The sequence below is a fragment of the Castor canadensis genome, chromosome 6, assembly GCF_047511655.1.
Source record: "Castor canadensis chromosome 6, mCasCan1.hap1v2, whole genome shotgun sequence".
NCBI lineage: Eukaryota > Metazoa > Chordata > Mammalia > Rodentia > Castoridae > Castor > Castor canadensis.
The window spans coordinates 45,303,562-45,328,107 of record NC_133391.1 but is presented as its reverse complement, the minus strand read 5'-3'; the positions used below and the strand labels follow the sequence as shown (position 1 = coordinate 45,328,107).

The window sequence follows — 24,546 nt, the reverse complement described above, 5'->3', positions numbered from 1 at the left end:
TTCCTTCTCTTTTCTGTACCAACTTTAGAGTTTGGGGTGTGATATTAAGATCCTTGATCCATTTTGAGTTGATACTAGTACAGGTTTTCTTAGAGCTTTTATTATGAAATGGTGTTGAATCTTATCAAAGTGTTTTTGTCTTTGCTTCTATTAATGTGCTGTATTACATTTATGGATTTGTGTATGTTGAGCCATCCTTGCATCCCTCAGATGAAGCTGACTTGGTCATGGTGAATGATCTTTCTGATATGTTGTTGGATTTGGTTTTTCATTATTTTATTGAGCATTCTTGCATCGATGTTCATTAAGGAGATTGGCCTGTAGATCTTTTTGGAGGTGTCTTTGTCTGATTTTGTGATGAGTGTAATACTGGCTTCATAGAATAAGTTAGGCAATGTTCCTTCCCTTTCTGTTTTGTGGAAAAGTTTAAGGAGAGTTGGTATCAGTTGTTCTTTAAAGGTCTATAGAATTTAACAGAGAATCCATCAGGTCCTGGACTTTTCTTTTTTTTGGAGACTCTTTATTGCTGCTTCAATTTCATTTTGTGTTACAGATCTACTCAGGTGATTGATATCCTCTTGTTTCAATTTTGGATGGTCATAAGTATCTAGAAATTTGTCCATTTCTTCAAAATTTTCAAATTTTTTAGAATATAGGTTCTCAAAATAGTCTGTGATGATTTCATGGATTTCTGTGGTGTTTGTTGTTATCTCCCCTTTTGCATTTCTGATTTTACTGATTTGGGTTTTTTGTCCTTATTTTAGTCAGGTTTGCGAAGGGTCTGTCAATCTTGTTTATTTTTTCTAAGAACCAGCTTTTTGTTTCATTGATTCTTTTTTTTGTTTGTTTCTATGTCATTAATTTTGGCCCTTATTTTTATTATTTCTCTCCTTCTGCTTGTTTTGGGATTTGCTTGTTCTTGTTTCTCTAGGAGTTTGAGATGTAGCATTAAATTATTGATTTGAGATCTTTCTGTCCTTTTAATATATGCACTCATGGTTATAAACTTTCCTCTTATGACTGCCTTTGCTGTGTCCCATAGGTTCTGGTAGGTTGTGTTTTCATTTTCATTAACTTCGAGGAAACTTTTTATTTCCTCTTTTATTTCAGAGGTGACCCACTGATCATTGAGCAATGCGTCTTTCAGCTTCCAGTTGTTTGTATGTTCTCTACTGTTGTTTTTGTTGTTGAGTTCTAGTTTTAATGCATTGTGATCAGATAGAATGCATGAGATTATTTCTGTTTTCTTATATTTGTTGAGGCTTGCTATATTCCCTAAGATGTGATCAATTTTGGAGAAAGTTCCATGGGCTGCTGAGAAGAATGTATATTGTGCGGAAGTTGAATAAATATTCTGTAGACATCAGCTAGGTCCATTTGATCTATGCTGTGTTTTAGTTCTAGAATTTCTTTATTGATTTTTTGTTTGAATGACCTATCTATTGGTGATGGGGGTGGTTAAAGTCTCCCACTACCACTGTGTTGGAGTTTATATATGTTTTTAGGTCCTTCAGAGTATTTTTGATGAAATTGGGTGCACTGACGTTCAGTGCATACAGGTTGATAATTGTTATTTCCTTTTGGTGTTTTTCTCCTTTTATTAGTATGGAGTGTCCTTCTTTATCTCGTTTGATCAACGTAAGTTTGAAGTCTACTTTGTCTGAGATAAGTATTGCTACTCCTGCCTGTTTTCAGGGCCAGTGGCTTGGTAAATCTTCTTCCAGCCTTTTACCCTAAGCCAGTGCTTGTTTCTGTCAATGAGAAGGGTCTCTTGTAAACAACAGATTGTTGGATCTTCCTTTTTTCATCCAGTTTGCCAAATGGTGTCTTTTGATGGGGAAGTTGAGGCCATTGACATTCAGTGTTAATATTGATAGGTATGTGGTGATTCCTGTCATTTAGTTGTTTTTGTTGTTTAAGGATTTGATTGTGTGCAGCTGAATCAGTATTACTATCTGATTTCTTATCTTTTCTTCTCCTGTGGTTTGATGTTGCCTGTCCTCTCATGGTTTTGTTTGCTTTCATTTTCTGTGTACAGAATTCTTTGGAGAATCTTTTGTAGTGGTGGCTTGGTGGTCACATATTGTTTTAGTTTCTGCTTATCGTGGAAGACTTTTATTGCTCCATCTATTTTGAATGATAGTTTGCTGGGGAGAGTATCCTAGGGTTGAAGTTATTTTCATTCAGTGCCCAAAATACGTCACTCTATGCCCTTCTTGCTTTTAAGGTTTCTGTTGAGAAATCTGCTGTCATTTTGATGGGTTTACCTTTGAATGTTATTTGTTTTTTTTCTCTTACATCCTTCAATATTCTTTCTCTATTCTCTGTGCTTGTTGTTTTAATGATAGTATGTCATGGGGTAGTTCTGTTTTGGTCAAGTCTGTTTGGTGTCCTGGAGGCTTCCTGTATCTGAATGGGCATAGCTTTCTCTAGATTTGGAAAATTTTCTCTAATTATTTTGTTGAATATATTATGAATCCCTTTTGCTTGCACCTCTTCTCCTTCTTCAATGCCCATGATTCTCAGATTTGGTCTTTTGATGGAGTCAGTGAGTTCTTGCATATTTCTTTCACAGGTCTTGAGTTATTTGACTAATAGCTCTTTAGTTTTTCCTTTAAATTCCATTTTATCTTCAGGTTCTGAGATTCTGTCTTCCATTTGTTCAAGTCTGCTGGAGTGACCTTCCATGTGTTTTGTGTTTCTGTTTCATTCTTTTTTCTTACATTTTCCATATCATTGGTCACTTCCTCTTTAATATTGTCAGTTTTCTTCTTTAATTCATTTATCTCTGATTTATAGTGTTCTCTGTTTCATTTTGGTGTTTATTTAGAGCTCCTCTGAATTCATTTATTTGTTTCTGTGTCTTCTCATATTCTTTATTTTTGGTGTCTTGAAATTTCTTGAGTGCCTCTTGTATATTTTGGTTAACCATGTCTAGTAACATCTCCATGATACTCTCAGTGATTACTTGCAGGATTTCTTCTTTGAGGATGTTCTTGTGGACATCCATTGGGTTCCTTGGCGTCATTTATCTTTATTTTGTTGGAGTCCAGAACAGGGTATCCGTTTTCTTCATTTCCCTCTGAATCCTGTTTGGTATGCCAAATGTCTTCCAAGCAGGTTTGGAGGGCGGCATCTGGTGTCCGTGGGAGCCCTCCTGTTTTCTCAGTATAATGTGGCATGGAGAAGCTTTCTATGGACTCAGAGTTCAGGATGTCGAAGATTTGGTTCTCCTAGGTGTTTTATTTCTGCCAAGTGGGGCTCCAGCATCTCAGCAAGATTTTTGATTCATGGTGCTCACGCTGTCTTCCTCTGCACCCTAGTTGCCATCTTGGATCCTCCAAGTTTTTCCCACTTTTTATTCTTCACCACTTTTAATGACAACAAATAAAGGATAATACTGACAGAATCTCTCCCTTTCCCTAATGTATACAATTCTGACCTATCTCCAAGATCTTCTATTAAACATACACTCAGCAGCTGCAGAAATGCATAATTTCACAGTACCCAATATTAAAATTTGGTCATTGCTTACTGTATGCCAGGCCACTGTGCTAACTGCTTTGCAACTATCACATTTAAAACTTACAACAACTCTTTGAGGCAGATATTATTATATCCACTTTTGAGATGAGAGCTAAGTTCACACAGTTAGAAATGGTAGACTTGTCAGGCAGTGGCACTGGGAGTCCCATGGACACAATGTGGTCTCTAGTTACTTGCAGTCAACCAGGCCATAGCACAGTGTACTGCTTTAATGAACTTTTCATCTATGAGTTTTGTTTTGTCTTTTTTTCCCCCCAGTAGTGAGGGTAGAGCCCAGGGTCTTGTACTTGTTTGGCAAATGTTCTACCACTGAGCTCATACAAGTTTTTACGTGAATCTATGATTTCGTTTCTCTTGGGTAAACATCTAGGGGTGAAATTGTTGGGTCATATGTTAGCTTTATGTTTCTGTGTTTTACCTTTTTTTTTTTGGATGTGGTGTTTGAACTCAGGGCCTTATACTTGCTAGGCAAGTGGTCTTACCATTTGAGCCACTCTGCCAGCCTGTGTTTCACCTTTTTGAGGAACTTCCAGTCTCTTCCAAAATGGCTGTATGATTTTGACATTTGCAATAGCAATGCTATGAGGGTTTCAATTTTTCCCTATCCTCAGCAACTCTTGTCTTTTTAATTATAGTCATTGTAGTACATATAAGCTTGTATCTCATTGTGGTTTTCATTTTTATTTCCATGATAGCTAATAACGTTAGCATATACTCATGCACTTATTTGTCTTTCTTACATCTTTTTGTTTTTGAGAATTTTCTGTTTTCTTATCCTTGGCATGTTTAAAATTGGGTTATTACATTATTAAGTTCCTTACATATGTAGAATACTAGACTTATAATTTGCAAACATTTTCTTTCATTCTTTGAGTTGTCTTTTAATTATCTAAAGAGAATCTTGTATGCTAAAGTCAACATGATTCCGAATACAGGCAGAAAGCATGTCAGCAATTAACCAAGGGATTAGCATCTAGAAAGCACTAGGACCAGAACAGAAAACACAAAAATCCAACTCTGATTTCTATAAAAGTCGCCAGTGATCATTGGCACTAGCGTAACAGCAGACATGTGGACCAACAGCACAGAATTAAGAGACAGCAGATAAATCCTCACATTTGTAAGCGTGCTCATCAGCTCAAGCTGCCATAACCAAATACCATAAGCTGGGTAGCTTAAATAACAGAAATTTGTTTCTCACTGTTTTGGAGGCTAGTCCAAGATTAGGATGCTGGTATGGTTGACCTGGTGAGGTCAACCCTGCCTTCCAGAGTTGCCATTTCGCTGTATCCTCACATGGTGGGGATGGAGAGACAGTACAAGCTTCCTGGTATATCTTCTTAAAAGGCACCAATCTTAATGAGGATCCCATGCTCACAAACTCTCCTCAATCTACCTACCTCCTATATGCTCCATCCCCAACCACCATCACACTGAGGGTAAGGGCTTCAACATATAATTTCAGGGGAAGATAATTCAGTCCATACCAACAGGCAGCTGGCTTTCAAAAAGAGTATCCAGATAATCTGATGCGGAGAAAATCATTTCTTCAAAAATAAAGACAGATCAACTTTGGGTATCCACATACAAAAGAATAAAATTAAACCCCTTCTTTATACCATGCACAAAAATTAGCTCAAAATGGGTAATAGACCTAAATATAACAGCCAGATGTATAAAACTATAAAATTCTTTTCTTTCTTTTTTTTTTGTGCTGCCCCAAAACCATAACATTCTTAGAAGAAATTATAAGAGTAAATCTTTATGGCCTTGGATTAGACAATGGTTTCTTAGCTCTAACACCAAAAACATAAATGACAAAAGATTAGGTAAACTGAGCTACCTCAAAATTGTAAACTGGGACTGGTGGTATACTTCAAGATGTAGTGTCAAAAAAAAAGTCATTTCACAAACAGTACTATCAAGAAAGTGAAAGAAGCCCTGGACTTGGTGGCAATAAAGAGGTCTGCCTTCTCCTGGCTATGCATTAGTCTGTTTTATAATTTCTTGGAGTAGCTGGTTTTGTGCATCATAGGTCTATATTTCAAGCATTTAATTACATTCTATTTATATATTAAGTTAGTCATGTATGTCTGTTGTTATGTAAGCTCCTTGATACTAGATTCACTCATTGATGTGCACATCACAAATGACATCTCATCTAGTGTCTTGCACATAGAAAGTGGTTTTTTTGTGGCAGATTGCATTGAAATTTCTCTATGTTAAAGCATGAGGAAAGTTATAATGGAAAATATTGATTAAAATTTTTTTGTAAAAATTCTGATAAGGTAGATTTTTGAATTTTTACTGTATAAAATTCAGTCCTTTATATGTCCCTTCAATTTATATTCTGGTCTCTTTAAATAGTTGATAAACATTTTAAATATTCTTTTATGTTGCAGTTTATTCCACTGTAAGTCCTTTGGTGTGCACTTGAGTTAGGGTATAATATATAGTTTTCGAGGCTAGGCATGGTGGCTCAATACCTGTGATCCCAGCAAAAAGTTAGTGAGACCCCACCTCAACAAACAAGCTAGGTTTGGTGGTGCACATCTGCGATCCCTGCTATACATGAAGCTATAGATAGGGGGATCACAATCTGAGGCTAGTCTCTGGCAAAAACGCAAGCCCCTACCTGAAAAATGAAAAGCAAAAAAGTCTGGGGGTATGACTCGAGTGATAGGCACAAGGCCCTGAGTTCAAACACTAGTACAGCCCAAAAAATATACATGGATACGTGTGTGTGTGTGTGTGTGTGTGTGTGTGTAGTTTTTGAAAAGTTGTTTTATATGTAGTGACTTCAAGTATGGCTCAAGTATAAATGGAAAGTAGTGAATTCAACTGAAGATCATAAGAATCTGTGATCTCTCAAGGAGTCTTACCATTGTTACTGTTGTGAGAGTTGTATATGCATGAAAGGGAAAGCTAAGAATGAGGACCTTGGTATTTTCAGTTTAATGTCAATAACCGAGAAGTGCTAGAATAAGTCATCAATCAGATAAATACATGAAACAGCACAGAGCAACTTTCTTAGGTGATACCTATTTTCTCTCTACTACATCTCTTATGTTACTAGGGCTGGGAATGGGTGGGATCGATGTTTTCCTTGTATTAACTGTGTTTTTGGCATTTTTGGGGAATGGGGCTACACAGTCTACTGTATAGGAGTGAAATACACCCCTAGCTATATATTGTTATTATTTGTTTTGGGGGGCAGGTGAGGTCTCAGTGTATTGCTCAGGCTGGCCGTGAACTCCTGGTCTCCAGTGATCCTTCCATCTCAGACTTCCAAGTAGCTGGGACTGCAGACATGTGCCAGTGTGCTCAGCTCCAGCTATGTATGTACTCTTCTGCTCTGCTAGCCAGGCCTTACTGACTGGGGAAAGACTGCCCCTCCCAGGGTTCGCTCATTCCTAGAGATGGTAAATGACTTTCATGTGACCTTATCTTTGATTTGCAAATCAACCAACCCCAAGTTCATATACCAGCCTTTACCACTACCTCCTCTCTCTGGCTCTTACACTCCAGGAGGCAATATTCTTCTCCCATAATCTCCCAGGGCCAGGTACCAGACAACTAGAGATCACCCTAAGCCAGGAGCCTGCCAACATTATTCACACTATTTAATCCTAAAACTGTTCTGTTGCTTACCACATCCATGCCTTCCCACAAAACCCACAGTAAAAGCTTTATCCATGTTTTCCCCTGCTCCTTCTGTCTCCTGACCAATTCTGTTGCTTCCCCATGTGGCTCTGTATGGCATGGTATGCCCCTCTTTTCAGGAATTATAAGTAACAGATTATCTTTGCAATGGCAATCATCTCCTGCTCTCTTGATGTTATACCTGAACAAAACCAAAATCCCCAGTACAGTTGAAAGCACTTGTGAATGTCATTGCTGCCTCTAGGCCATTCTCCTCCCCTTATTCCTAAGCCTCTGGTTTTGAATCTCGTCTTAACCAGTGTATACCACTGGATGATCATCCACAGATGCCCCCATCCCCAAGGTCAATCCTGCTCACTTCTCAAAAGATTTTAGCTACTTACTATCGTCCCTTTCTCTTTCTTCATAAATTTAACTGCTACATAGATGATGTTTCCAGTACTCTGGCCTTTTGGTTCCTCTGGCTGCTGCCTTGTGCCTTTCTTGTTTTCCACTTTATCTCATGTTCCAGAGCCACCCAGTGCTAGTATATGAGGATCAGCTCCAAGATACAGCGAGACCAAAGGAGACAGATCTAAAATTATACAGAGTAGATTTACTGGGGGACTTACTGATGGGAGCTTAGTCCTAGGCAGCTGCAAGACCAGTTGGATTTGGCAATTTGGGTCAGAAAGAGAGCGTATTAGGACATAAGTGACTTCCATCTGTCTAGGTATGTGTTAGTGATTTTGTACTAGTTTATCTTAAGATAAAGTCAGAGTCAGGCACAGTCTTGGAGCTAGGTCCAATTGTAAAGCTCTTACGTACCACTCAAGTGCCTTGTCTGTAGTTTGCTGGGAAACTATGTAGCAAAAACTGGCTAGGATTATTCTGGGACAATCATGGCAGTTACAACTCAAGATGCTGTAATCTGTCAAACTAAATCCATAAATCTCAACTATTTACTACCATGTCAGATCCTCAGTCCTGTCATTACCAATAACTGACTTCATAATCTTCATAATCTTAGTTCCTAGCACTCTTTAATTTCTACCTCCTATCTCTTACTCCCTTTAAGACTCCAACTGTAATAAGTCAATGTTCTGGTTCTATGTTCTGTTGCTCTAAACAGAATACTCAAGACTGAGTAATTTATAAAGAAAAGAGGCTTATTTGGTTCATGATTATGAAAGACTAAGAACCTGATGCTGGTATGTGCTCGGCTTGTAGTGAGGCCTTGTGGCAGAAAGTAGTGGAGAGAGAGGTGTAGGCTTACTGTGTAACAACCTGTGGAGAAGAACTAATAATCCATTTCACAAGAACTAATGTAGTCTCTGGAGAAAAACATTTATTTATTCATGAAGGCAGTGCCTTCACAACTTAGCTACTTCCCAATGGCTGTACCTTTCAACACTACCCACAATGGGAATCAAATTTCAACATGAGTTTTGGTAAGGACAAACTGTATCTAAACCATAGCATTCATTAACTTTACCAGGACCTGCAGTTAATCTTAACAGATTTTTATAGTCTCTTTTATTCTTATTCCTGAAATCAGAGTTTTAGGCCCCAGACCCAAACTTCTGGGATTCCATATGTCAGGTCCATCCACTCTCCCCTATATGCCAAATAAAGAGGCATGTTGAAGGGCAGAGAAAGGAGGTTTAATACATGGCACAGGCAGCCATGGGAGACAGCATTTCAGTTCCTTTCCATCCATAGTTGGATACAGGCCTGAGCTTTAGGTTTAAATAGAGGAAGAATTGGGGTGAGGGGAGAAAGGGTTACCTAGTTAAACAGTCCTGGGCTAAGTGTGGCCTGATTGATTATTATCTCAGTTCTGGTTCTCCAGGAGGTCATGAGAAATTATTGCTGTCATAACTTGAGAGGAACAATCTGGTTCCCATAAGATGATTACTTCTGCTCCAGGGTACAGCCTCATGAGGTTATTGCTCCTATTTGGGGTGTCTGTTTTGCAAAGCTCTGCTGTTCCTTAGCAGTAGTTTTGGTCCCATGTCATAAAGACATTATCAGTTGGTCTTGTCTTTCCTGAAACCCAAGGTGATTCAAACTGAATACAGAGAAAATGGCTTAAAACAAAGATTAATACAAAATGGAAGCAGGGATGCCAAGCTTTTATCCTGCCTTCAGTTAGTTGTTGGCCCAAGTAAGGAGCCTGTGTTTCACAGCAAAAAATGTTTTTAAGTACCTGTTACATGTCTTCATTTTACTCTACTCAGATTAAATTCCTTTGCCTATCCTTGTGTCACTCCTTTTGCATATAGCCTCAGTTCCTTTGAATCTTTTGAATTTGTTTTATTTGCATGTCAAGGCCTCAAATATTATATCTAACTCCTTGACTATTCTACTCCTGTGTCCACATAGCTAAATGTGGCTGGAAAATAAATATAACCATGTAAATTAGTGTCAGTTTAAATTCATGACTGTGAACCTCAAGTAGGCCCTTAGTGCCGACTCTCAGCTACTATGTGGTTTAATGTGGTGTATTACATTGATATTCTTGTTTAACTACTCTTGAATTCCCAAGATAGGAATTGGACATTGTGTATAATCCTTTTTTTATGTTGGTGGATTCAGTTTGCTTTTATTTTATTAGTAAGGAATACCAGTCTGTGTTTTTCTTCTCTTGGGATGTCTTTGCTTTTGTATCAGTAATACTAGCTTTAGAGAATGAGGTGGGAAGTGTTTGTTCCCTTTTCAGTTTTCCCCACCCCTCACAGTGCTGTCAGTGGAATCCAGGGTCTTGCTCATACTAGGCAAACACTTTTCTACTGAGGTGTATCACGGCCCTCCTTGGTTTTTTTTTTTTGGAAGAGTTTATAAAAGATTTTGGTCAAATTCACCAGTGAAGCCACTTCATTCTGCTTTTTTGTTATTTGTTTTGTTTGCAGTGCTGAGTGTCTAACCCAGGGCTTCATACATGCTAGGCAAATTCTTGACAACTGACTACATCCCCAGACTCTGTGGGAAGTTTTTGATTATTAATTTACTCTCTTTGTTTGTTAAAGGTCTATTCAGATACTCTGTTTCTTCATAAGTCAAATTTGGTAATTTTTGTCTTTCTGGAAATTGTCCATTTCATCTAGGTTATTTAATTTTCTGACATTAATAATACTTTTTAACATAAAAAGTTTCGATAGTCTACTTTTCAAACTTCAAATTGTTTCAGATTGACCTTCCCATAGTTGTCCAAATTAAAAAGGCTTTTAAGTTGTTATGCATAAATATATATAATTATGTGTAAATGTTTTGTATGTAATTTCTATATGTCATATGAAAGCAGCACATTGGGAACAATAGTTTTTCTCTTTTTAAGAATCACCCTTATTTTATTTAACATTTTATATTTTGTCTTTTAGGATTGTATATTCATCAAACAGAAGCATAAAAAACTATGAAGAGGAAATTCTTAGGAAAATGAAAGTGGAAAATGAGATACCACCAAAAAAACTTGACTTCAATTTTCAAAAGTGTAAAAATTCATCTGATTGTTCTCTTGAGAAGCGTGAAATTCCAGAGGATGTCACTAACAGAGATGACAGTTTAATTTCCAATGGTGAGGTATTTTTGTTGAATTTTTATGAATTTTATATCCATGAAAATAATTATAGTCCACTATAATTAGAGAAAAGAATACTTTAAAAATATGCATGGAGAAAGGAAAATACTAGTCTGGTCAACTCCCAGTTTTATCAGGTAATTGGAGATGGGGTTATTGTGAATAAATCAACACATAATTCACAATTTTCTTTTTGACTACTTAGGCCTCTGCACGTTATTGTCCTTGTTTTAGCAGACTATACTCAGTTCTGTTATAACACAGTATATATAGTTCTTAAGAATATCCTATCCCCACCTCTCAATAAACAACATAAAAATTGCTGTTACACAAAAGTTTTATTATGAAACATTTATGAAAGATATTTAATAAAAATGGCAGCATAGTTTTACACATTACATGGTTAAGAAATACACAAATACTATAATAATATATTTTCCCTGGAAAAAGGCCCTAAGTTTGCTTGTGGAGGTAGTGTCAGAAGCATTGCAACTTGTGTATTATTATGAATTGATGGAAAGAGAACATGAATTAGATAGATAGACATACAGACAGATGAATGGACGTTCTTTTTTTTTCTCTTTTGAATGGACATTCTGACAGGAAACCTATAACCTCTGAATCAAAAAAATAGACCACTATTAGTGTCGGTTTTCTGTCGTCAGAAACCCCATGAGACAATGCCTGTTATTACCCTGCCTGTCCAGAGTTATTGTGCCACAGGAGAGGAAAACCAAAATTAGGAAACTCCAAGCTTTTATAGGCTGCTGGCAAACCTGTCCATCATCCTCAAAGGGAGAGGGAGGAGATGCCAGCCTTGACTTTGGAATGTAAATCTTCTCTGGGGAGGGGAGTAGAATGTTGTTTTCTCTACCCTGGAGTTTAAGGAAATGGCTTCTTTGGTTGATAAGTCTCTTTCTTTCTCCAGCAATATTTTATCTCTAGCTTCTAAGGAACGTTTACTGTTTTAATCACAGTTTAACCAGATATACCAGTACTCTCTTGTTCATCTTGTTCAGAAAGGCTAGCCATGGAGACAGAAAGATATTCCTTTAGTCTCCCAACAGCTGATTATCTGAAATTCAATGGAAATTTGTTCTGCTAGTGTTTCCACCAAAGAAATGTGTTCACCCACCTTTGTGTCTTCTTTGCACTTCTGTTTATTCCTGAATGTCATTCTGTCCATCACACTTTTTAACTGGCTTTAAAGATGTAAGAATGAACAAGTAGTGTTCCTGTCCTGAGTTTACTTGCACATATAATCAGGTAGGTTGTTAATAGGACACAAATTGAACATATATAATCTGAATTTAGGCTTCCAGAGTAAGTGGAGGAGATGACTTCTTAGTTGAATCCCATAGAATAAACAGAAGTTAATGAGGCAAAAACAGTTCAAGGGAGCAGTATCCTGGGTAAAGTAAACATGATTATTTGCCTGGAAGCAAAGAATCAGACCTCTAACATATTTGGAAAACCAGAAATGGTTTGTTGTGGGAGTAGGGGGTTAGGGGCCAGGAATGGATGCGGTAAGAGAAGAAATGAGCCTGTGGATGTATGCAGAAGCCACGCCATGGGAAGTGTTATAGGAAGGGTGACCTTACTTTTTGTCCAAACTAGGACACATTTGACAGAGTGAAAGGGTTGCTATTAATGCACTTATCCCTTGTTAGTCACAGAGGATTGGTTCCAGGATCTTCCCTTACCTATTTTGGGATACCGAACTGCTGATGCTCAAGTCCCTTGTATAAAATGGTGTGGATTTGCATGTAACCTGTTCACATCCTCCTTTATATACTTCACTTTGTATATGCTTTACTTTGCACTTTTGTGAAAGTATACTTTGTATCATCTGTGAATTACTAATAATAACTAATGCAATGTAGATGCTATGTTAATAGTCTAAAAGTCTATACATGTTCAATACATATGTAACCATCCTAGCCCTAAGTATATTTTACAGTAATGAGAGATGAGAAGTAAGGTGAATACTTCTCAAATGAATGCCAAGAGAGACACAAGATCTGTGAAATGGCAGGAGGGCTATAGCAGGAACAGCCTGTATATAATTTTATTTGTGTGAATTTGGGGTAGTACTTGTTGCATAACAAATCCAACTTTTGATTTTTGGAACTTTCTAACTTTTTTCCAAATAGTGTTTTTTTTTTTTTTTTGGGGGTGATGCTAGCGATTGTACTCAGGGCCTTGTGCTTGTTGGGCAAATGCCGTCCACTGAGCAATATTCCTACTCATTTTTTCAAATAGTTTTGATCTGTGTTTGCTTGAATCTGTGAATACAGAACCTGCAGATAGGGAGGATCAACTATAATTGTTCTGGGGCAACAGGAATTAACTGAGACTGTTCCAGGTGACCCAAAACATAATAACCTTATTTACAAACCATTTTCTATGGAGTTTGGAGGGTACTATTTTGCAGGTTTTAAGGAATATAAGGAGAATAAGTTAAAAGGTGGGTGGAGTGATGACTTCAGATTAGGACACATGAAGTTTTGGGGTATTATGATTTTGTTGTCTTTTTTTCCTAACATTACTTCTGACACCAATTAAATGAGTATCTAACAAATTTAATTCAATACTGACACTATCTGGAGTTAACACAGGCCTGACAGTTAAAGGGCTTAGTCTCACATGACTGCCCCCACTCCAGACATCCGCTTCAAATCGGGTGTCCAGGCTACTGCCCACACTTGTCCCTAGCTGATTACAAATGCCAGAGGCCCCATGATACCTGCTTCTCCTATACATGTGCTAAATAATTTGCTCGAGTAACTCACAGAACTCAGAATAATACGCAATTTATGTTTACCAGTTTACTGTAAAGGATGCAACTCATGAACAACCAAATGGAAGACATGTACATGGCTAGGCATGGGGCAGGGTACACAAAGCTTCTATGCTTTTTCCAGGTATACTACTTTCCTAGCATATCAGTGTGTTCAGTGACCTGGAAGATCCTTGAATCTCAATGTTCAAGAGTTTTATAACTTGAGCTGGTGATGCAGCTCAGTGCTAGAGTGTTTCTACCATACTCTGGAGGCCCTGAGTTCAATCCCCAACACTACACACATACACAAATTCCTCAAGAGTTTTTTTGTTTTTTGGTTTTTTTGGTGGTACTGGGTTTTGAACTCAGGACCTCATACTTGCTAGGCAGGTGCTCTACCACTTGAGCCACTCCTCCAGCCTTTTTGTGTGTGTTGGGGGGGGTATTTTCAACATAGGGTGTCTCAAACTATTTGTCTGGACTGGCTTCAAACTGAAGTCCTCCTGATCTCTGTGCCTCCTGAGTAGCTAGGATTATAGGTGTGAGCCACTGGCACCAGGCCTCAAGAGTTTTTATACTTCAGTCTTCAGCTCTACCTCTGCCTAGTGGTGGTGGTGTGTGTGTAGGGGCGGGGGGTGCTGTTGGTCTTTCTGGAGACTCTCCTGTGTTGAAGATTACTTAGGCCCCCTGCCCCACCATAATTTACCTCATCATAAACTTAGATATGGTCAAAAGGAGCTCATTTATGACTGACAAACACTCCTTTGACTCAGGAAATTCCAGGGGTTTTCAGAACTCGCCAAGACCTGGGACAAAGACCAAATATATATTTTTTATTATACTACACTGTGATAATTCAAATTCAGTAGGTTATTTTGAGAACACAAATGAGAGTTGTGATACATTATATAGTATAATCTGTCAATTTAACTTGGTTAAAAGTTTCTTGGCTTTCCCTTTATGTTAAGGGGAAATTCATCATTTCACTAAATTATGTGTTTTAAGTCTTCTGTAAGAATCGTTGAAGTACTAGGATCTCTCTTTTTTCCTACTGCTTAATTCTGGTTAGAGTTTTATGTTTTTTTCTTAAAATTTTTTATATGTAGTGGTTGATATATTTATTCAGCAAACAAATATTTATTGAGGATCTATTATGTGTCAGGTACTGTTGTAGGTCCCAGGGATACCTCAATACTGAAATAGATTTCCTGTCCTTTTGAATCTTACATTCTAGCTAAAGGAGATAGGGTTGAACTGGAGGCATGGCTCAAATGGTAGAGTGCCCACTTTGGAAGTCCAAACCCCACTCCCACAAAAAAAAAAAAAAGCATTTGGGAGAAGATAGGGTAGGGTAGAGGGTAAATAATAAACATGGTAAAGAAGTTAGAAGGTTGGAATATTTTAGAAAAATCAATTTGGTAGAGAAAGGGAGTTAGGAAGGGTAGTGATGAAGTTGTAATTTTAGATCGAGTAGTTAGGTTCAGTTTCATTGAAAATGTGATGGTTCAGCAAACCCCCATTTTGGGTGTTGTGAAGAAGAATGTTCAAGGCGTAAGAAACGCTAGTGCAAAGATCCTAAAATGAGAATGTATGTACCTGCCATGTTGGAGGAATGAGAAGGAGTTAAATATGGAAAAGAGCAAATCAGTAGGCATTGAGGTCAGAGTAATAATGAGAAACCATATACTGTGGGGACATGTAAGACCATGGTAAAAGAAGTGGAGTGAACAATAGGAAGGTTTTGAACTGTGACAGACCATGATTTGAATTGCATTTTAATACCTCTGGATGCTTTGTTGAAAATAGATTTGGGGGGGTCAAGAGTGGGAGACCTATTAGGAGGTTATCATAGAAATCCAGATAAGAGATGATGATAACTTGGACTAGATTATAACAGGGGAGGTATATTAAGTAGTGATTAAATTCTGAATCTCTTTTGATGATAGAGCCAATATTGACATTGTAGTTTATACTCTACACTTATGGTTGGTCAGTGGGAATCTGTTACCACTGATTTAATCCTCACCAGATGTGCTAGGACTGGTAAAGTATGATATATAGTTGTTAACAGAAAATCTTTAGACAAAGTAAATTTAACTCAGTTTACTTCAACAAGGAACAATCCATACATGTCATATGTTTCCTGCTACAAAAATGTTGAATCTTTTGAAGAAGAGAGTTTTAAAAAAAAAATACTTATTTTCTCTATCTCTTCATGCTATGTGTAGTCCTAACCTCCCAGTATGTGCTCTAATAATACTCATTGGTTTCTGTTGAAGTTCTATCAGGTATGAAAATGCAATAATAAAACCCATTAAAATTGTAATAAAAATGGTTCTATCAGCTTGCACGTCATTCTAGATGTATATTCATGAAGTAGGATGGATTAGCTTACTGCCATTATTGAAATACCTGAGATAATTAATCTGTAAAGAGAAAAGGTTTATCTTGGCTCACAGTTTTGGAGGTTCCAGTCTGTGATTGGGCAGATCCATTACTTTAGGCCTGTTGTGGGTGTGTTGGATGTCAATGTTGTGGAGCACCTGACAGAACAACCTGCTTACTCATAGCCAGGAAGCAAAAGAGGAAGAAGAAGAGGCTAGGGTCCCACAGTTCCCTTCATGGGCTCCCAGTGACCTACCTGCTCAGCCCTACCTTCTAAAGGTCCACAGCACCAACAAGGGCACCAAGCCTTTATTGGAAAATCAAATAAAGAATATCAAAATTGGTAATTTTTCTGATTTTCTAATTCATATGTTCATGTAGTAAATTCATTATTGCTATATAATTTTGCAGTATAAGTTACTTGTATTTTAATATGTATATTTAGAGGTATGTTTGGGCTGGAGGCATAGAACAAGTGGTAACAGCGCACTTCCTAGTAAGTGCAAAGCCCTGAGTTCAAACTCCAGTACCACCAAAAAAGAAAAATGCAAAAAAAAAAAAAATCCCCAAACATATATTTAAGTATGAGTAGAAATATGTATTTCAAGGCAGAAAGTGTAGATGATTTAAAATTTTTGTTTTGTTTTAAATGTGCTACTTAAATATTCTAACTAATTGAGATAATTATGTAGAAAAACCTCTTGGTAATATTAGAAAACAATTTTGGTATGCTTCTAATCATAAAGAATCTATTTTTGCATATTTTTTTAAAGATAATTATGATTTGGAACCTGCATCTGAATTAGGAGAAGATTTATTGAAGCTTTATGTGAAATTTTGTTGTCCTGATATTGATATTTATGTTGATGGGAAAAATTTTAAAGCCCACAGGTAAGTAGAAATGTGATTGATTTGGTCTTGTTTGTGATCTTAGAGTATAGAAGAGTGGCTGTCTTTTCTAACACAGTGGTTTTCAAGCTGTGGTTCATGTAAGCCTCAGGGTTCTGTAATGATTCCTCAGGGGTCTCTGACATGGGAAGAGGTTGGCCATTACACAAAGTTTTCTGCCTGCAAGCTTATACAGGCATGCATGGGTCCATCCAGACATGCATATTTGCAGGTTTCAGGCAATACATATCTTCTCTCTGAATTCTTTGCTATTCTTTGCATTGGGAATAAACCTAATATTCCAGTGGAAGAAAATGTTCTGTTGCCTATAATAAACTTGAAAGCCACTGTCACAGAAAATGTTGTTAAATGCAGTTTTTAATTTTACAGACATTATGTATTGAGAATGATTATTTTTCCATGAATGGCATGTATTTTTTCTGAATGCATTTTGGCTCAAATTCTGTGATTCAAAATAGAAGACATTCATGAATAGCATTGATTAGGAGGTTTAATGTTTCAATCTACTTTTTAAAAACCATTGTTCTGCTTAGAATTGGGTTGCTTAGACATTCCAGACTTTTAGAGTTCAAATTAATGCCTGCTGCCTATTTTGGTTAGGCTCTTTTGAGTGTAAGTAGCTAAAATCTGCTTTAGTCAGAAGAAAAAAAAACTTTAATAAGATATACAGATTATCTGTTGGAACTCAAGGAAAAAGAAATATAGCTACAGCTGGGCCTTACTGTGTACTAGAATCAACCAGAGACCTGAGGAATTCAAACAGTTCGTGTTTCAAACATGAGTGTTGAAAGTTATTTTGTGCTCCTGAAGGAGGACCAACCAGACTTTGCAGTGTCGCTAAGCAATTTCCTAGGGTCAAGGGTCCATAACCCTTAATAAAATTAACAGTAGGATTAGATTACAAGAAGCTACAAAGCTCAGAAATCATATTGGTTTTCCTAGTTAATTGACAGTAGTACGTTGTCAAACTCTAAGATTGCCAGGTTGAACCATACTATTTGCTCTTCAGAATTTGGCTTCCTTTTTGGTAACATGTATTTTATAATATAAGTACACACATATTCATACTTTCCTTTTTTGTAGTACTGGGCTTTGTACTCAGGGCCTTCACCTTGAGCCACTCCACCAGCCCTATTTTTGTGAAGGGTTTTTCGAGATAAACCCTGTTTGCCCAGGGTGGTTTCAAACCCTGATCCTCCTGGGTCGAACTCCTGATCCTCTGCCTCAGCCTCCTGAGTGCTGAGGAAATTAGGAAAGCATTGGCACTTTCCTAATTCTTATGAGATCTGCAATATGTATAGTAAAATATAGAATTTAATATAGATTGATCAGTGTATACCATATCATAGGTATACATTTCCTAAACTGCATGTCTATCTTTTTCTCTCTTTTCTTGCTAATACAAACTATTTTTTTTCAAATTAATTTTATTTTGTATCCAGGTTATTCTTTTTTTGTTTGTTTGTTTATTTATTCACATGTGCATACATTGTTTGGGTCATTTCCCCACCCCCAGATTATTCTTAAGACCATTAAGGCATCCCAGTAAAGTTCAGCTTATAGAAATCTAAGGCTATTGCTGTCATCCAAGGAAGGCAGGATCTTAAGACCATTTTGCAATTTGTCCTCACTGCTTATATTTGGACTTGCCCTGTTTGTTGCTTGAGAATGAACTAACAGGACCAGGACTGTGTTGTAGGAGCTGGATCTAGAATATTAGGTTTGTATTCCAAGAAAGTTCTTGCTCATGTTCACCTTAGCCAAAAAAAAAAAAAAAATTCATGTTAACTAGGAAAGAAATTTCCTGAGCATATGTTTCAAGATCTGCCTTAAGTTTTCCTACTTTGTTGCTCTTATATGACTGAAAATAGAAAAATTTAAATCCCAAGATTACAGAGCATTTCTCTGTTTAGTGCATAATTTTATTATGCAGTTCAAAGAACAGTAAGTCAATATTTCATATGAAACCCACATATTCATTGAAAGCCTAACATCAGAACTATTTAAATTCTTGTTCTAAATTATGATTATCAGCATTTCTTCTAGTAGTGTGGTTCAAAATTTGTAACATGACTGTTTTAATTTTAAAAAACATTATATGACTCGTGGAAAGATCAAGCACTTACAATGGACTAGGATTTATGATCTGAATTATATTCACTTTAGATCTCAGTATTTAAAACAGTTTAGTTTGCTAATTTAGTATGTCAAATTGATATGGAAATACAGTCATTTTCTCTTCTGTTGAATTAATCTTTTTCTCATGCTTAAGTAATGTCCTCAAACATATCCCTGATAACCTGGTTCTTCCAAGATTAGCCTTCTTTCTTTACTTTAATCCGGGGTGCAATGCCTGGAATACTTTATATGGTAAAAGATACTCTGATGTCAATCACTTGCTTGTGGTGGCATAATTAAACCAGGTGGTGAAGAGTATGTGGACTGCAGAGCCAGTGTGCCTGGGTTTTAATTCCAGCTTCACCATCGTTAGCTGTATGAATTTGGGCAAGCCATTTAACAATTCACTCTGTGCTTAGCATTCTCAACAAGGGTAGGAATTATAAATGTAGTCATCTCATAGTGTGAGAATTAAATTACTTGTTATACTTAAAACACTTTGAGCAGTATATGGCACAAATATGGTCATCATTATCACCATCCAGGTGATAGGCTTTTGATATACAAGTTTTTGTGTAGATGGTAGCAGCAGTCTGTATGACTATTAGTTATGTGTAATGAGCAGAGAATCATGGTCTGAGTCAGTTTCATTTCATTGTAATCCAAGGAGGAATGGGATAGCAGTAGGCCTCCAAAGAAGGTCACATTTACTATACACTTCTGCTACATAGGCCTTTCCCTCTCCAAAGTATAATTTGTCATTTTTCCCATCTTTGTCTTTATCTCCAACACTTCTACTCAAAGCAGAAATGAAGAGAGTTCTTTTTATTTAGAGTGTGTGTGTATGTGTGTGGGGGAGGGTTACGATAGAAGGAGAGTTCATTAGCTTTCCTAGATCACATTTGTTACTTTTCTGAATATTATATTCTAGGATTCTATAGCGTATTACCCCTTGCTGTGGATCTCTGTAACATACCTTCCAGCCCAAATTCCTCTTAATTACCAGATGAATGCCATCTGGATAGTGTACATTTTTGTTGGCTTGTTTCCTCCTGTCAACGTCAGTCTACCCCTAAACAGCTACCTGACCTGCTCTATTGCTGGCCTTCCACTTTAGAGTGTGTTTCATTATTTTAATGTTCAATAAGACAAACTGAATCTGTGAATTTTTAAGATAATTTATTTGTCGCACATCTGTCTTCCATAATTGAGATTCTCTTGCTGCCTTTCTGAAAAAGAAGGCACAGCCCTTTTGGATGGGTTTTTAGAGTTAGGGTCTTGTGAACTATTTACCCAGCCTGGTTTTGAACTACGATCCTCCTGATCTCTACCGTCTTAGTAGCTAGAATTATAGGCATGAGCCACCAGCAACTGACTGATACTCCTTTCTTATCAATGATTAATATTATACTATTGGAATTTATTTGTTGGGTTACTGTGTTGCCAAATCCCCCTTTAAAATGTAGGCTTCTCTGAATATTTATTCAGAAGATCAATGTGGCCATGCCACTATCTGTATGTCCTTGGATACGTTTAACTGAAAACTTTTTCAGAAGTGGTAGAGTTTAGTAATTGTGATCTCAGTTTTCAGGGTTGATACTCTGAGTTCACCACTTATTGTTGGGAAATTACTCTCTCTAAGTCTCAATTATTTATTTGTAAAAGGAATAATAATAGTAACTATAACATAAGGTGGCTATAAGGTTTGAATCAGACAGTACACATAAAACACTTAGCATACCTTAATGTGTCTGGCATATTGTAAGCTTTGAAAGTAAATGTTAGTTACTATAAGTACGAATTAAATATCTATAAGTGAAATACAGTATTGTTCCTTATACCTTGTTGTATAGTAGGAGTCAGCAGACTATGGCCCAGATATGTAAGTTGCCTGTTTTTGTATGAGACAACAAAAACCAAGAAGAATATGCTGTAGGGACCTGTAAAGCCAAAAATATGTGGGCTTTTACAGAAAAAGTTTGCTGTTCTATATCTTACTAGGATTTGCAGGAATTTTTAATTTTTTTTGAAATAATCATAACAAAATTCCAAGTTATCATATAATAGTTACTATCATCTTAATATTAATTATTAATGGTAAATTATCAATTGTGTCTACATAAGAGGTTTAACAATGATAAATTAGGTATGGAAACAAGAGAAGGAAAAGAGGTGAAATTCTTGATACCACTAGCTTTGCAGGAGGTTCTGATAGGCAACTAAAAGCAAAAGACATTACATACCCAGAAGGAAACAAACCACCTATACTAGAATCTCCCTAACTGAATTCCATCTAGGAAGCTCTCCAGATACCCTCTGGAGAACATGTTGATGTGTTAGACTGAACTCTCATGGCTAGGAGACTATTCTCTAGTGTACCTACTGTCACTTTTATTCATTCTACCTCTGTTCTTATCATGAGTTTGTGCCCAAGATTTGCTTGGGTTTATTCCTAGCCTGTTTATGCCATGTGAGTTTATCATTTTGATGACATATACTAATGAATACCATATAAGCCAATGATACATGAAGTATGAAAAGAGTTATTTCAGTGAAATCTAAGGTGAATGCTTTGGAAAAACTTAATAAGGAAGAAGCATTTAAAAATTGCCATTGAATTTACTATAAATGCAACAATATAAAAGTGTGAGGAGAGGGGCTGGAGATGTGGAGTGGTGGTAGAATGCTTGCCTAGGACCATTGTCTAGGGCTCAATCCCTAGTACCACTACCAGAAAAAAAATCAAAGGAAAGTTATAAAAATTCAGAATGATTCTATTAGATTAATTCACAAAAGTTTTTATCTCTTCACTTTGGAGAAATTTGAACTACAAATCATAGTGTATGTAGTGTAGTTTTTGCAGCAAAGATGAGTATCAGTCAGTGAACCACATCTTAAAATATGGCTTGCCTTATAGTGAAAGACTTATGAAGGAATGCTTTCCCTTCATGGGACTGAGGATCAGACCCAGGGTTTCATACATGCTAGGCAAGTACTCTACCACTAAGCTATATCCCCAGACCTTTGTATTTATTTTTTAAGGTGTGATAAAGGGATTATGATATATAGAAATTGTTTTTAAATTCCTGATTTTTTGATTAATCAACTATCAGTCAGTCCTAATTGTGTTGGATAATGGAACTTCTGCTTCAATTTACAATTTAGGAAATGTTAGACCTATGAAAGCTCTATAGTCAGTGGATGTCATAAAATTCTCAAGAGAAAGTTAACTTTCCTTTTATAAAGTAATGGTCTCTAAAATTTGCTCAAAAGTGGCATGGATAATAGTGATAGCTTCAAAATTTTGTATTTGCTACTCTGAATTTAATTATTATTCAGTTATATGGAACTAAAGCTAGATATGCTTGCCTCTCCTCACCTCCCTCCTTGGGGTGAGAGTACTAAAAATTAGTCTCAGTTTAAAAAAAAAAAAAAACCCAAAACAAAAAACCCCTCCTTTTCAGGAGTAATTCAGGCCATGATTCCTCCTGAAACAGTGAATCTAGTTCAGCTAACATTTGGAAGCACTGAATAGCATTGTACCAAAGCAACAACATAGGGGAAATTAGGGCATCTTGATAGAGCCAGAAGCAGCATTGTCAGTTGAAATTAAACTTAATCAAAAGGAGAAAACAGTTTTTGGAATCCTGGCAAGTCAAGATTTATCAAAGATTTCTAATGCACTATGCCATCTATGGCATTATTTCTTTTAACTTGAGGCATGTTTCCTAATTAAATAGGAATGTTTTCTGAGTTTCTATTTTAAGGTCACAGTAATCGTGTAAGCCTCGGATGCTTTTAATCTTACTCAGTTGGAAATAGCTGACATGCTATGTTAGTTCAAGCCTTTTGAAAAGCTGACACAAAGATGGCATTAAGACCCACAAGAAATGTGTTAGAGTAAATGCATGAGCGAGAACATGATGGAGGAATACAGATGATATAGATTGCCATGCTGATCTGAAGGGGAAAGGGAAAGAAGTTACACTAAGTGGAAGCATCTTAGACTGCAGTGCAATTCTAGAGTATTTTCCCCAAAGCTGTTGGAAAATTCCTAAGCCAAAGGCCCAGGTCTGAAGAATTTCTGTCTCCCAAGGATAGGAGTGCCTTTGTTATCAGGCTCAGTCATTGGCAGGAGATAGCTTGTCAGAAGGTGGACAAGAACCAATGTAGTTTAGATTTCAGAGTGCTCTAGCTGGAGGCATAGGTCATTTATGCAGTTAGTGATAAGAGAGGTGCATTCTTACAACTGTCACATATGTAAATCATGACATGTTGTGTTTTCATTTTTCATTTAAAATATTTTCTGGGTGAATTTGATCAAAATATGTTATACACATGTACAGAAATGTCACAGTGAAGCCTCTTTATAATTAATATATGCTAATTAAATAAGAAAAATATTTTCTAATTTTAATAATTAACAGAATATGGTCTGGTTTAGTAAGTGTTCCACTGTACTTGCATAGAATGTGTATTCAGCTGTACTGAGATAGAATGTTCTGTAAATGTCAAATTGGTTGATAGTGTTGTTCAAATCTTACATAACCTTAACTAAATATTTGTCTACCTGTTCTGTTAAATTTCTGAGGGGAGTGTCGAAGTCTTCAAGTATAATTAAATTTTTCTATCTGTACCTTCATTTCTCACTAGTTTTTGATGGTACTGGGGTTTGAAGTCGGGGCTTCACCCTACCACTTGATGCTTATTTGGTCTATTATGAGTTCCTTGCATTGCCATGTACATTTAGAACCAACTTAATCAATTGCTACTAAAAATACTAGTCTGAAATTGTGTTGAGTCTGGAAATTAATTTAAGAAGAATGGATGGACATGTTAATAGTTTGGAGCCTTCAAGGCCATGAGCACACTTTTGCCCTCTTGTTACACCTTTTTGAATTTATCCCAGTAGTGTTTTATAGTTTTAATGGGAGGTCTTGTACATTTTTTTGCTACATTTGTTCCTGTGTATTTGATCTTTTTTGATACTAGTGTAAATGGTGTTTTTTGCTTTACTTTCTGGTTGTTTATTGTTTTTGGATGATTGCTGGACATATTATTAAATTTGTTTTAGAAATAATTTGACTCTGGGTGATGTTTTTTTAATTCAGACCAGACTTTCTTTTGCTTTTTGAATAGCAGTTAGACTAGATGGTGATTGCTTTGTCTCAATTAGGAATTACACTATTAAAGCTTGCCTGACACAGACTTGTTTATGGTCACTCTTCATCCAACCCCTCTTTGATGTACCCAAGATCTAGTTTGTGCCCCTTTGAACCTGCAAACATTTCCAGAAGCTATTTTCAGTTTCTCCCAACCACTGCTGTTACTTTCTGATTCAGCAGTCACTTCAGTGGAAAACATTCCTTCAGAATGTTTGGATCGCCTCATTTGTCTTTTCTCTTAAAACTTCTCTAACTTGTGTAGCCACCATGGTAGTATTCTGATGCCTCCAAATCATGTTACATTTTATTTTTTTAATATATATGTGTATGTACATAGACACACATACATATTTATATATAGAAATTACATATATAGAGACCTATACATATATAGATTTTCTATGCATATATTTATGTAT

The 24,546-nt window shown here is 36.6% G+C and overlaps 1 protein-coding gene across 7 annotated transcripts in view; it reads left to right on the top strand.

The window, feature by feature from the left end:
- The window catches only part of Btbd8 (BTB domain containing 8), a 79,837-nt gene that overhangs the window by 9,001 nt on the left and 46,290 nt on the right, over positions 1-24,546 (top strand). For 6 of the 7 annotated variants that reach the window (XM_074076485.1, XM_074076486.1, XM_020159537.2 and 3 more), the window contains 2 exons: positions 10,569-10,765; positions 16,709-16,826. In XM_074076485.1, coding sequence (XP_073932586.1) covers positions 10,569-10,765; positions 16,709-16,826 — 315 coding nt within the window. Of the gene's footprint in view, positions 1-10,568; positions 10,766-16,708; positions 16,827-24,546 lie in introns of those variants that run through there. The other variant, XM_074076489.1, reaches the window with a different exon arrangement.